We start from the raw sequence: 15,418 nt of genomic DNA, 5'->3' as shown, positions 1-15,418 counted from the left end.
ATCGAGATTGAATTACGTCTGCAACGCAGGCTACTGAATTATTGATAGGAATCAATAAACATGGTACAGTTCAATGTCTCAAATGCAAAAAATACCTTTATTTCAAAATCGCCACTTTCAATATTCACGTTATATGCAATGATCTACACACAAGAGAAGACTGTTTACCAATACCCCCCAACTTAAAGATGCTCTTTAATTGAAAAAAAGGACTTACTATAAAGAGGACACTTTTTGGCCATGCAGATATAAGAAATTCCTCCTTGAGTGTTGAAAAATTTGTACGAAAAGCTCACATATTTTTCAACACAATTTTTCTTATATCCAAGTGACCGTGTAATGTCCTGTTTATTATACGAACACCAATGAAATACCAAACCATTTTCCTTTTATATATTTTTTGCCACAAAGGGTGCAATTTACTCTGAAACCTTAGCAATGGTGATTTTTTCACTTGTGAAGATATCATGATTTTGCAAAAAATCTCAACTGATATTTCATTGGTGTTTACATAAGACCTGTATATTAAATAAAGGACTGATATAAAAAAATATATAATAATAATTTATCAAAAAAGGACAAAAACATTGACTCATTATTACCTCATATTCAGATCAAATCATGAATGAAAAGTAAATTTATATTATTAATAGTAAATTGAACTATTCCTCAGGGTTCGTACAGATTTTTGAATCCAAAATTCAAGACTTTTTCCAAAACAGTAATTTCTTTTTCCAGACAAGGTGGTCAACAGAGACCTTTAAAAATGCAGAAACAAAGCGTTTTTCATGATGCACTACACGCGTAGGGGCCAGATTGAATAAGATTTGACCAAAATGAAAAGCTTTGAAAAAAAAACCACAAGACTTGTTATCATTTTCCCAGACTTTATCTTCATTTTCTAAACTTTTTCCAGGTCTGGAAAATTGCTGGGCAAATTTCAAGACTTTTTCAAGAATTCAAGCCTCTGTATGAACCCTGATTATTACTAAAGGATACCTCATAAAGAAAATTATTATGATTTGACTGATCAAAATCTTATTTGTAATTTCCACAATAATTTGACCTAAGATCACTTTGTCTTATAATAGTATATATATTATAATTTCCTCTAATTTCTTGTATGTTAACTAATTTTTGTTGCTAACAAGGCGATTGCCACACTGCCCAAGATAAACAAAGCAGGCCCCAGAACTCCAGAGGAAGTATTTGGTAAACCTAAGAGGAAATACAAAAACTGGTTAAGAATATTTTATTTTTGTGGGGAGATTGAAGGAGTTGGGGCAAATTTAGTTTCATGCATCCAAGATTGCAAGCAGTCCCTCATTCTTAAGTGTGGTGTAAACCAAACAGGAAAGAAGAAGAAGAAGAAAGAAGACTATTACAGTGCTTACTATGAGTCAGAACTAGCTGGCCAAACCAAACCAGTTACAAAGAGAATTTCACTATTAATCAGGACTGACTAGTCAGATCAGTCTATTCCTAAATAATATACACAGCAAAACTCTTCAAAAAAGCTAATTTCGTTTTTTCAATTAACCAGTCTGCCTGCCACTTCTGACTGTTAGTAAGTGCCCAGAGTTACGTTTCTCCTTCTTGGGTTGATGTCTGCATTTTCTGTAGCCTACAGGCTCCATCCTATCTGCTCTGTATGCATTTGCTACCCCACCAACAACCTGTTTCAGTCCAATAGCTGACAAAATGGTCTGCACACCCAGATGTATTTCCGGTGGACAGAACTAGCAATTGAAAATATGTCTAGGTTTGCAGGCTACTGGCAAAGCAGCAGACTTTAAATTTGAATACAAGTACAAGATGAAACACAGGAAAGAGTATTTTGAGCTAGTTCCATCCTCAGAACACTTAATGTTTCCTGTTGCAGACCATCACAGTTGCAACAGAAATAATTTTTCAAATTCATGCATAATTTCATTCCACATTGAAAACAAAATTTCCCTGAACAGTAACCACCCTCTACACTTGTACTTTCTACCTAATCTACATTTTTCATGAATGAAAAGATTTTTTAGATCACAGTTTCCTGAAATGGTTCTTTCAGCCTTCCATGTTATAGAACTCAAGCTTTTTTAGTAGTCCCTTGAGCACAATGTGCAAGACAATAAAATGGTTATAAGTGTGGATGAAGGTACAAGAAAGGAACACGCTTGCTTATTGCAGCTATGCAAGGACACATTCCCTTCCCCTGAAGAAGAATAAAAGATGCATTGCAGACTATCAATGGCAAAACATCCGTAGCTTTATCATTTCAATTTTTCCTGACCAAAAATTTCCATCTTTTTCCTGACCTTGCAGAAAATTATTTTTTTCTCACTGACCATTCCCCATCCTGTGGCAACCATGGATTGATGAGTCACACTTGTGCTATACTAAACTAAGGTACCTGGAATAATATCTGTTCCAACTTCTATCCTTCCACTTCTATTCCCCTTCCATTCTTTCAAGTTCCTAATTCCCCTACATCCACAATCCTCCTGGGGGACTCCCATAAAGAAGTGACAGGGATGCTCGTCGTCACATTTCGCGTGTAAATTGCAGATTTTGGTCCCACTTAGGGTGTTTGGGATAGAAAGTCACTATATTTGCCCATTCAGGTTTTCCTTAGGGCTGTGCATAAGAAGAAATCAATGTCCAAATAATGCTGTGACACTGACCAAACAGAAATCTTACATTTAAAAAAGAACATGATATCCCTGGCATGAAACAAATCTATTTCCGCTGTTGACACTTCTCAGCTGTGCATCTGGTTTGGTATGGTTTCCTTTAGGGGTCAGGTTAAGCTTGAGCCACACCACATTGGTTTCCCTTAGGGGTTTGATTTTCATTTTCCGATGAGCATCCCCATCACAATCCCATCCCTGGGCACAATCTCTTAAACCCTTTCATTAACATCATTCTAATCTGTCTCCAGTGACATAGATAACAGATGTGATTATAAAAAAAAAAACATTTCAGAGTATAAAGCTGTATGACGTGTAGACAACATGAAATGGTGCTTCATCTTTGATGGCAAAATGAGTGCAAATTAAACACAAAACACAACAAAAAAATATCAAGCCAATTTGTCTGACCTGCCAAGAAACGGCTCTGGTGTGAACATCTTTTTATGTTCAACCTAAAACAACATGAATTGTGCAACTTTGAATTATTAAAGAAACACGCAAACAAGTGCTGAGATTGGGTCAAATAAGGCACAGTGCAAATTAATTGTTTCTAAAACATATATGATATAGCATTGTTACATCCATGTACATTTCATGCAACTTATATTTGTCTCCTTTTGTGGTGGAAATCATGCCAAAAATTTGAAACATTCACACCTTCCAAAAATTAGCAACTTAAAAACAAAACAAAGTGCAGCATTTTATGTGACCTTTCAAGCAGTGCAGTACATGTAGGTATGAATACGTTACAGGTTAAAAAATTTTAATCGTAACTTAACTTTGACCTGTAACAATTATTATGCAGTGACATAAAGAATAATTATCAGTGATACCATAAACAATCATCTTTTTTGTCTATAGATAATATTAAGATTTAAAAATACTATCAAAAAGAAAAAAATATTATAAAATAAGAAAGTAACAAAACTAATAATACTACTAAGTTATTTCAAGGAAAAGGCTTGTAAAGTCATATATTGCTGTAAAACAACTGTTAAAATTACCGATGTTTTTTTTTAATGGCCACCCAAAGTAGCCACCTTGTATAGTCTGCTGTCTATTCCATGTCACGGTACAGTAACCAAGAAGACAAACTAATGTAAAAACAAACATGCAGTTGTGATGTTAAATGGAATTACTTCAGATCTTTTTACCTTGATCTTCATCATCATTCACTTCCCATTTCATTGTTCTCTTCACTGCTTTCTTCCATTTAGCATAATGGCGATCCCGCTCTATTTCACAGGAATAAAATGAACAAAATCAAAGAAAGGACTGATTTACCCAAATTTATAGAGCATTGTATGGAAATGCCATGTCGGTGCCCATTTGGATGGGCACCAACATGGCATCTGGCAACCAACAGTCACTTTTTTAACTTACATTAAAGCTCTCTAGGCCATCGTGAAAAAGCCGTGTCATGAAAAAGCTTAGCATACACTATACTCACAAAATGAAGAACCGTTTCAAAGTAAAAATTTGTATAACTATTAGTTTTTAGCTGCCCTAATACTTCATGAAAGTTAAAAAATCGGAAGGACAGTTGATTTCTTTAGTTTAAAATTTGATGAGGTGATGTGAACACCAACAGTTGGTTGTGGTTAATGTCACTACTCTGCTTGAGATATGCATGAAAAGGTAACACAACTAAATAGTGTACGCAGGCAAATAAGACAATAACTACAAGATGGTGTAATAAGGGGGGGACACAGCCCTGTGGCAGGTTCTAGCAACTTTAGGTTATGCGCACAGCAAAAACACAAGCCTCACTTATCACCCCACTACCGTGGGGTAGGACAAGAGTATTAACAAAGCCTTTCCTATCTCCCCAGCGCCGCACGGGCTGGATCGAACAAGATTAAGGCAAATGAATAAGATGGCAAGACAGAAGCAATGCCAAAAGCTTGGGGGAAGTCGCGACACAGACTTAACCGCACCACAAGGAGTGACCCCTAAAATTTATTGATACATAACACAACAAAACTCCTCCATAGGGAGGGAGGGTGGGTAACAAAATTACTGTAACTGTTTGCTTTCGTGCAAGCTAGACGAATAATGACCAGGTCTGAAATAGCAGATCTTTTATAGCTAGACAGTGTCTCAAATCTCGACCAATAAATACGGTTGTACCATAAGCTACCTAGTCTTATCATGATTTAAGTCTAGCCATAACTGCGCGATGCTAAGAAAAGTATGATGACAAACATACGACAAATTAGTCAGGTTCCAACCACGATAAGGCTTTAAAGATCGAAGGGAGCCTACATTGGGGCAGGCTACCTTAGCCAACCCCCCGCTGGGGCTTCATGTTCCATTAACCGCATTTACCATCTGATAAATGTCTTATAAACTTACCAGCTGGATCTACAGCAGGTTCAAACACATCAGTGTTGATTTGAGACTTATCCTCTGGATTTACTTTCCACACATCCACTCCTTTTGCCATACCAGCAGCCATTGCAGCACCAAGAGCAGTGGTTTCAGGCATTGTTGGACGAACTACCAACAACAATGGAAATACAGTTAATAACAGAGCAGTTTAACTGGCCGAAATGTTCATATGTTATCTGCCATACCCACCATGTTTACAATAAACTCAATTTCTACTGCTCTCCTGTGATTGCCTGCATGATTGTCAAGCTCTTTTATTTACATAAGAAATCCTAATTTGTGGTGGTTTTGTGCTGGTACAAATTGACTGGGCATAGATCGGCTTAGGTAAAAAATGATTGGTTTCTGAAATCAGTCCATACCTACAGAAATTCCAAGAATGTCAGCTTGTAACTGCATTAACAAGTTATTTATAGTCATTCCACCATCAACTTGAAGAGATGTCAATGGGATTCCACAATCCATGTTCATGGCATCTAAAAGCTACAAAGTTACAAGCCATCAATGTTAATATTGCTTGTATTTTCAAACCTCTTAGAAAATATGAATCAGGTGTAAAACGCAGTTTAAGACAATGCTTTATTCTATTCTGCAGTTTCAGTTTTTTAAACGCTCAGATTAGTAAACATTCAAAAAGTTCAGTACGTTGACAGTGTATAACATTCATCAGTGAAAATTATAACCCTAGTTTTGAGTACTTTGCTTAGATCTTGCAAATATTAATATCCTTCATTTAGCTGTGGTTAAAAACTCCTCATACCTCTCTTGTCTGAAAACAGGTGGCTTCAAGAGTTGCTCTTGCTATGTGTGCTTTGTTGGTAAACTGTGTTAGTCCTATGATAACTCTAAACAAAAAAGTATAAGAGCATTTTCTTTTTTATGTCTTTCTGAAGAGAAAGGTAACATCCACAAAGCAAGCCCTTAAAATTAACTTTGGTGGCAGCACTGCTATCCACCAAACTACCCTATTACCCCTCCGTATGAAAGCCTATAGGGTACTCCCACATAAAAATCAGGGGGTTGATGATGGTACCTTTCGGTGGTAAAATTTGTGGATTGGATCCACTCAGGGTGTTTCAATCTAAAATGAACACCATTAGAGTGTTAGGAGCCTCTTGAGGTACTGTCCTGAAAAACCAAGTGACCTATTTGAACTCAACTGATTTTGGTAGCTCTGAGGGGTGAAAATGAATTGGACACACACCCACAAGATGAGATTCTGGTACCTGAAAGGAATTAGTTTTCAAATCTTCTGACATACAACCCTGTCATTTTTCTAAGGGAACACTTTCTCACAAGTCCAGCCCATACCTACTCCATGACATGAAGTTGCTATTACCCGGCCTCTTATACTAGTATAATCAAAGCTCAAATGAAAAAACAACTACAAGTGCACATAAATGTAAACCACAACTGTTTTTCTACTCTTCCAATGAAAAACAACAGTAAGTACAATGTAATCAAAAAGTCGGTCACAGCAACCATTCAGTGTCAACTGATATAATTTATACCCTCCACATAAAAATGAGAACAAGATAAACGAACCCTCTAGCATCTGTTTGCCAGTATGGTGCATAGAGCCCAGAAAATGCTGGTACAAAGTATACACCACCAGAATTGCTTACACTGGCTGCCAAAGTTTCTGCGAGTAAAAAAAAATGAAGATTTGTCACATAATTAAGTGTGGTAATTCCACAACAGTTTGGCCTGCATGTTGACAAAGCTATTCTTCCTGCAAAACATCAACCATACACTCAATGACACACAGACTTTTTGTGATGGAATTAAAATGCAGGTGTGACAGAAATTGAACAATCAGAAAGCTCTCTTGGTTCTATTTTCCTTCTGTTGCCTATGAAAGTAGCTGAGGGTTATCAGTGATTTTGTTACCTCTGCAACCTACATCCCTGACACATAAAACCCCAAAAGACGCAAAATAATAATTCATGGCATGCATCCGGGAGGACGCAAAGAACAATTGATCAATTTGAAGATTTTAGGTAGAATATCCTGTTTGTGTGATTTCTGTTGCTTTTGTTTAAAGATGTATATTTATTTTAGTCTTTTTTGTGCTTTAAATATGTAGAAGGACTATATCTCAATTTCAGTAAACTGTAATAAAGAGTTTTGGCGTCTGTCTCCAGATTAACTGTCTGGTTACATACACTGTAAAGGCCCAAGTATTTTCAATAACTATTTAGGAATCCTTGTTTTTTTGAACTGGGACTCATTGGTTATGGACAGGGACTCATGATTTTTCACACGATGAGTCCAAGGACTCACCATAACTATTTCTAACAAAATCACTAGGTCATGCTCATAATAGCCTGGGGAATTCCTGGCCCTGGCCCCAAGTGACAGCCCTGAATCCTAGACAAACTACCATATAAATGGAATGTATGAGTTTGCATCATGCTTCAAAACCCTCAGCCAGAGTAGAAAGCCACTAGCAGAGCTATTAAAAAAATAAATACCTATCTCTGAAGCCTTGTTGAAGAGATTAAGATTGTCTCTCAGCCATTTCACAGCTGCTCCAGTAATAGCAACAGAGCCCTGTAAAATAAAGGAAATCATAAGTGAAAATTGACTCAGTCCCAAAAGTGCAAGTCATACTTTACACATGCTGTAATTAATTGATCAAGCTTACCTCTAAGGCATACACCACTGGCTGGTCAGGTCCTAGTTTGTAAGCTACTGTTGTTAGCAGACCATTCTGTGAAACCACTGCCTTCAGTAATACAAAAGATTAGTCAGCACCTAATAAGATCAATTCACTGAGGATACATTTCTGTTTCACATAAAACCTGGTTTATTATAGAGCCAAGTATTTTAATGGAAATAAGAATATGACTCTTTCAAGACAACAGACAAGTAAATTTTCATAAATCTTTTACAAATCTTCCAAAAAAATATCAGTGTATGAGTAAATCCCTGTAATACCTCTCTTCCGGTGTTGTACAACAGAAAACATCCAGTGCCATACCTACAGAGTGAAGCAATCATTAGTCTTAAACAACATTTTACAACACAAAGTTTAAGAGTGATCAAACACTGACCTCATGTAAGTGTTGTACATGTAGGTCAACTAAAATTCAGGTTAAAATGGTTTCAACATAGGTTCATTCTCAATTTTTTTTACCCTGATATTTATATTGTTTATGATAAAAAAAAAATAGGGAAGAGGCAAAAGAAATTGAGAGTCAACCTAGGTTGAAACTATTTTAACCTGGGGTCAATTTAATGACACTTTTGCAAGTGTAATTTATAAGACGAATAGTGTTTTCAGACTCTAAAACAATGGCTACACTCGTAAATTACACAAGTAAGAGTTTATTAAATTGACTCCTGAACTTCATTTTCACCTAGTAAAATATAAACAACCATTTACTGTACATACGTGTTCTTAGCATCTCCCTGGTTAAAGCACAGCTGTCCAACTAAAGCTGCTTGCTGGTCTCCAAGACACTGCAATAAGGATTACAAACTTGTTACAATGCACCAACCTCAATGCCAAACACCTCAATGCACTAACCTTACATCATTTAAATTATTAATTTTAGTCATTCTCTTTGTCTTTCACCCTTTATATTCTTGATTGCCTATCTTAACCAAAGACATTTCTAAAGAGTTTTTATGCAAGAAAGAGAATGGTAACATTTAGCCAGACCAGATCACCCATAGGAGATCTACACAGTGATTAATAGTTTCTGTATGATTCTCATGTTGCACCTTACTCTGGCTCACTGTCCTTTAGGACAGTGCTCGACTTTCAGAAAAAAATCTTGGGGCCAACAGGTCCCCATGTTTTCATTTTTGGTCGCCAGAACAAGTATTCTGGTCGCCAAAAATTATATATTATAAGGTATTCAAGCTTAAGGTTCAGGAAATGGAATACACATTAAGAAAAACAAACTTAAGGAATCTTAAAAAAACTTATTTGGGATATTAAAGAACAAAATCTGCAAAATTTGTTTTGCGTCCCATGTATTTGCACGTTCAGAAATGAACATCGGTGAAACTTCATCTATTTCGCGGTTGCCTAACACGTGATCGAAAGTCTCCAGAAAGAGGAAACGTCGCTAATGTTTTCGGGCAATGAAGTTGATTTCGTGAAAAGTCTGTTAGACAAACAGCATGAGTTCAACGGTAGTTCATTAGAAGTCAATAAAATACTTCAGAGCTTTTATTTGGGTCACCACGCTCAACAGAAATTTGCGTAAAGCTGTTTACAAGAATTGCGAAGTTCGAGTAAGCGCTGTTCGTTCTCGATTAGCTTCGATTAGCTTTAGCTTTTATCAGACTAATCTGCTATCGAGTCCGCAATCGAGATACATGTTGGGCAAAAAGAAATTGTTTTAAATATCTATGCGCTAAAAGTCATTCCCGGAGAAACACGGGACAATCTGTTGAGAATTGCGATCGATTTGCCCGAAAGTCGATAAGTCTTTCGTTGAATTCATTCATTTCACAATCCTCTTTCAAGTAAACGTAGATTAGAGTGTTGAAAGAAATCGTTAAAGCATTTAGACAAATCGTTAAAATGTTTAGACAAACCGTTAGAGCGTTTGGGCAAAACGTTAGAGCGTTAGCAAAACCGTTAGCTATCCGTTAGTTTTGTAAAGGATAACAGATTATCATTAGTATACGTTTACCCAAAGAAGAAAGTCACCTATCTTGGTGGCCAGGTTGGCGACTAGCGGTGAAAATTTAGTCGCCACTGAGTAAAACCTGGTCGCATTGGTGACCCCACAGGTCGCAACGTCGAGCCCTGTAGGATATATCCACACATTTTTGTTGGCATAAATACATTGTATTGTTCACAAAAAGACAAAACAATAGAATAAATGACTTTATTTCTATTTATTTTATAGACACGAGTGTTTTACTGGAAAATATACCCCTCGTAAAATTCATAAAAACTACATCCGGGACCTGAGTGGTTTATTTTCCATAATCTCACACGTGAGTTTATCGATGATGTAATTTCAGTAATTTCCCTCCATTATTTTATCGATGTCATTTTGTCTATATAATAAAAAGAACATTACACGCCGGCTTGAAGATATGAATTTTATTTTCTCGTGGCAAGAACAATATTTTTTTACTCACTCGCTGCGCTCGTTCGTAAAATATTGTTTTGCCACTCGAAAATAAAATTCATATCTTCACGCCACCGTGTAATATCCTCTATATACATTTAATGTCATACCCCTGATATTGGCACTCCACTGAGGGGTCCTTCCACCTACAAACCAACAAAAAGAAAATCAAATGTAATTTCACGCAGTTACATAAAAAATATAGATTTTCCAAGAAATGTCTACTATTTTCTTGTCCTATTATCCCAACATTAGCCTGTAAATGCATGGAAATAAGTCTTCATTAGCAGGCTATCCAAATACACTTTGTAAGTTAGATGTTTAAAGTTGTGACCCATCTTTTTTTCCAAATTCATGTTTAATTTTGAACTCTCTTGTTTTGTGTGTTCTAATTATTGATTTCATTAGAACACACAAAACAACAAGTAAAAACCGACACTCACCAGTTTGCCATAGATTTCTGAGGAACTTCTAACAGCTGGTAAAACTGACATAGGAATATCAAAAAACCTGAAATTAATTGAAAAGAACGTCTCAGAAAAATCATTTTTTATTTTTATTTTTGCTGAGACAGAATATTGGAAATTTCTGAACGGTGTAGATTACCAAGTTGTACTAACAACTAGTTTTTCTTAAAATCCTGGAACAAATGTTACATCCTTCTTATTGGGTGCAGCATTTAATCAAGGGAGGAGTTTAGCTGTAATTTTGCTTTGATCTACGGCATTTATTTTAGGGCCATTTTCATCCAGTAACTGCTGCAATAATATTATCTTACTTGCACAAGTATGGATCCCAGGCTTGAGTTTCCAGGTTGAGGAACATTGTTCTTGATGCATTGGTGATGTCTGTGATATGTAAGCCCCCATTTGTTCCGCCAGTCAAATTCTTTAAAACAGAAGACAAAATTTCACATAACTAAAACAAGAAAAGCAAACTCAACTGAAAATTCCTCCTAAAATTATCATGTAACTTCAGTAAACATCTACAGATGTATACGTTGTGGTTCAATTTTATGCGTGGTTTAAATTTTATTTTCTTTTGTATTGGGGTATGATAATGAATGATAATGAGTTTGAAACAAAAGAAAATAAAATTTAAACCACAAAGAATTTTGAACCACAACATATACATTGTGGGTGAATACTAAAGCGGAATTTTCAGATGGATGCTGGAAGGGCTAAGAAGAAGGGTACGCGAAAAACTTTAGTCCTGAGTATTGAAAATTCTGTGAAATAGCATGTAAAATGAGTTTACCCAAATCAACCATGAGTCCACGGTTCCAAACAAACACCTTTCCTCATCAATAGCCTTTCTTACTGCTTCACAGTGATCAATGAGCCACCTCAACTTTAGTGCACTGAAGTAAGTATTGATTGGAAGACCGCACAATTTCTACAAATGATAAAGGTTGCAAGGAGATAACAACAAAATAATAAAATAGTCTACCCAACATTTTACTTGCTTTTCTTTGTCACTACTATAAACAGGACAGTAACACTCTAATGATATACACTGTACCCTAATGCCTATTTACTGGATTATTTGTCAACTCATTAGGTATGTAGGCATGAGTTCATTCCTGACCAGACCCACACTCAGGGTCTTAAAATATCTGAGAAGAAAAGGGTGCAGCCTAATGTTCCTCATCTTCAGATGGTTAGACCTTCTATTCTTCTCTGAGAGGAAGAGAAAATCATAGCCCTTACAAAATTTTTTCATGTAGGATGTAAGTGGGCCACTGAGGCCATAAAAATCCCTGGCAGTCGGACTGAGGAAAGGGTGGGGTTAGGGAGGGGGGGCTTTAGCCTGCTCCCCCTCCCCGCCTCAATTTTTTAAATGGTCAAAAAATTGTGTTTCCTGGTTTATTCCAGATCATCAGGTTCAAAACTTACAAAAATAACTTAACTTCCAAATTTTCTATTTTACCACAATGGAGATGGTTTACTCCATTCTAAATATTTTAAGACTGAAACAATAATTCAAGGAGTACCAGCTTTCTGACTTTTACAAACTACAGTAGCAACATAATCATTAAAAATTTGATCCATTACTATTAGTTATGGGTGCATCAATTTCAAATTATCCTAGAGATTATGTTGAAAGTACAAAAGAAGCATGGCGCAACCTATTGAGACCCTTCTACTGTACACTTACTCGAACATGCTCTCTTGTCTTTTCAGTTGTTTTGGCCTCAAAGTCATCAACAGTGGATTTCGTCCTTGTGTCAAGCCAAACTGCAAACAAAGTATGCCCCAGTTCACTCATATAAACCCATTAAATGTACAATAAATTGCAAATGCAACACCCTTCCAAAACGGTGTTGTATATGGGGGAAATAAAGCTGGATTAAATTGCTTGTTACAGTTTCACGCAAAAGCAGACACATTTTATTACTTATAGCATTGTGCAGTGGTTCTCCAGTAAGCTTGTCCCAAACCACAGTAGTCTCCCTCTGATTTGTGATTCCAACAGCTGAAAAACAAAGGTTAAATTGAGGTGTCAATATGGTAATTCCAGGGCTTGAAAGAATTCCCGTCTGGCAGCTCAGGACTTTAAGATTTTTTTTCTGCGCAACTACATATAACTCTTAAAACTCACTTGCTCAATGGGGAAGGATCCAGTCAAGCCATATTCTACCTACTAAATCATTAACTAAGACACCTGGCAGGCAAAATATAGAGCTGCTTGCTCAAGAGACTAGCTTAAATTCTTTTTTCTTTTTTTTTTTTTTTTCACAGCTGTGCGTTCACAATCCAATTTTATAGAACCTGGTCTCTCTATAAAATCCAGAGTCATCTGACAATTATTTGGAAAAGAATAGAGTACTAATGAATTAGAAAAAAACATCTTGTAGCTTCCAAAACTCGGCTAGGTAAGATATAGCCATACTAATACATAAAAAAATATTTATCAAACATACCTTTAATATCAGCAGGATTAATTTTTAAATCTTTGAAGCTGTGAACTGTTTGTTCCATGCAATAGTATACAGATGAGAGAATTTCCTTTGGATCTTGCTCTACCCATCTACAAAGCATAATCATAACATCACCATTTTTGGCATATTACAGCTAAACTGTATTTGTGTTACCAGTTTGGCACATGTACAATATTGCACTTAATTTAAAAGACAAGTGTTAGACCGTCAAGCAAATAATCTCTCCTTTTAGGAAGAACTGATCTCTGACCAGGTCAGCAGTTTAGTTGGAAAAGGAAGAGAAACTGTTGGACATACATTTGAAGTTGACTATTAATCTCTTTAATTGCTATACAAATCATCAGCTATAAAATGACAGTCTTAAATATTCGGTCTGTCTGGTCATCATGTCCTACAGCAGATAGGATTTTGTCGCACATGGGCAAATTTTGATCAAACATTGTCTTATGACAAACTGCTCTTAAGACCTTGTTTTCATAATAATAATAATTATCACACTGCTTACCCTTCTTTGGGATAGGAGCTTTTCACTTCAATTTGGTGAAATGCAAGAAGCTCAGCAGTCTTACTAGCAAAAAGCTGGAAAACAAGACACATGCAACTTACACCAAGATGAGATGATGGTGGTTAACAGTTAATACATGACTTGTGATTCATCCCAACTGGAGAGATAATAAGGGACTGGTCATTTATTACCTGTGACGTGGGGCCACCATTTTGCAGGGGGGGGGGGGGGGGGTCATTTTCAAAATCTTGATTGGTTTTGGGGGACATTTTCAGAGGTAAGGGAGCATTCCCTGGGGGTCATTTTAATAGAATTCATAAAAGTAGTACAAAGCAGTAATGAGTGTCAATTGAAATTGAATGTAACAGTCATAAAAAGTAAACACTGACCTTAAAAACACTACTGTAGATAAAGTTTGTGGTGAACTTGACCACAATGTGTAGCTAGAATATATGTAGTTTCATACTTTTACAATATGTAGAATTTATAATTTCTAAAAAGCTAGGATGAATGGGGGATCGAATTGAAAATCTTCTTAGGTCTCAAATTGGCTACACCCCCTCCCTCCCCCTCACAGGTAATAAATGACCAGCTCCTGAAGGGGTGCCTGGTGCCAGAGTCAAGTGACTCTTGATCTTTATGTGAAATTATACCTTGTTTCACCAGCAAAAACAGGGCAGTTTGGAAGGAGAAGCTTAGAGCTGATCAAAAATCATTTACAGACATAAAGGAATTATTATTCAGTATCAACAGTCTTTTATTCTTATGACTGCATGGCCTGACCATAACTCCTCCCATTCCCCACCCCCACGTTTTTAGAGAAATTTTTTAACAGGGTGGGGCAAGGGTTACAAAGGTTACAACAGTAATATGAGGTGCAGAGATTCGATCTACAATAATAATAATAACAATAAAAAAGGTTTAATAATAATAAAATTATAAAGGTTCAATCTAAAAGGAAATATGCTATCAAACATTAGCTAATTGAATGAATATTTCAGCAGCATTATTAACATAACATAAGGCTTTAGGATGGCTTGGCGTACCCCGGGGTTCATTTCACTTAGATTGAGGCTTGGCTTAGTTAAATGACAAACAATACCGAATGTACACAGTAGCCCTATGCATATCGTTACCTTTTCTTTATAAACAATGTCTGAGAAACAAGAAGAGGCATTACACATCAATCCTCTTCAAGTCAACAAAGGCTCTAGATTCTACCGATCGAATGTCGGGCATGGCATGATCTCATGATCGGCCCAATCCGGAGTAAAGCACACACAAACACCGCATTATTTAAAGCAGTCACAATGCAGAGCACTTAGTTGAAGCCTTATAATAAAAAAATCGTTAACACGTACCAAAAATCGACTACTGGAAGTTCCTTGATCGATCGCTCCGACCAGTGGGCCAAAGTCCTTGAAATCACCGCCAGACGCCATCTTGCAACTGCAAATCTGTCTTTGTTGCTGACAGAAACCGCTGAGCAATGATGCTTTTGTAAAAAGTCTCCAACATCGAACAAGGTTGGTCAGGTAGGTGAAATGATATCGCACTAGTCTCATTTGTCACTTGGGGTAATGTGACAGCATTAGCGAGAAAGCTTTCAAGCTCTAGCGCGGTTTGAATATGTGTTCACTTACACATAGACACGGCACGAATTACATTTTGGCGGGAGATTTTATCGGTAGGCCCCATTTCCCATAGTCGACAAAGAATCGAACTGTTTCTCTTTAACTGCATCGGAATTCCCTGTATCAACTACAGTATCTGAACTGCAGATCAAAAACCGCTGAACAAT

At 36.6% G+C, this 15,418-nt stretch overlaps 1 protein-coding gene across 2 annotated transcripts; it reads right to left on the bottom strand.

Annotated features, from left to right (window-relative positions):
* Positions 1-78: 78 nt before the first annotated feature.
* LOC140950997 (glycerol kinase 3-like) lies at positions 79-15,296 on the bottom strand. 2 transcript variants are annotated; one of them, XM_073400216.1, is made up of 20 exons: positions 14,979-15,292; positions 13,618-13,691; positions 13,095-13,201; positions 12,569-12,646; positions 12,329-12,408; positions 11,429-11,566; positions 10,950-11,059; positions 10,615-10,681; positions 10,282-10,317; positions 8,470-8,537; positions 8,013-8,055; positions 7,720-7,800; positions 7,547-7,625; positions 6,618-6,714; positions 5,833-5,917; positions 5,435-5,555; positions 5,037-5,180; positions 3,836-3,916; positions 3,090-3,133; positions 79-1,218 (listed from the first exon to the last, which is right to left on the bottom strand). In XM_073400216.1, the coding sequence occupies exons 1-19, from the start codon at positions 15,180-15,182 to the stop codon at positions 3,129-3,131; spliced, it is 1,698 nt and encodes a 565-aa protein (XP_073256317.1). In that variant the 5' UTR covers positions 15,183-15,292; the 3' UTR covers positions 79-1,218; positions 3,090-3,128. The 2 variants fall into 2 exon arrangements, with proteins under 2 accessions (XP_073256317.1, XP_073256316.1); XM_073400215.1 differs by lacking the exon at positions 3,090-3,133 and having other exon boundaries at positions 14,979-15,296.
* Between the last annotated feature and the right edge of the window lie 122 nt (positions 15,297-15,418).

Source organism: Porites lutea, chromosome 10, assembly GCF_958299795.1.
Source record: "Porites lutea chromosome 10, jaPorLute2.1, whole genome shotgun sequence".
Taxonomy (NCBI): domain Eukaryota; kingdom Metazoa; phylum Cnidaria; class Anthozoa; order Scleractinia; family Poritidae; genus Porites; species Porites lutea.
The sequence above is the reverse complement of the archived record's forward strand: the minus strand, read 5'-3'. Positions and strand labels throughout refer to the sequence as shown.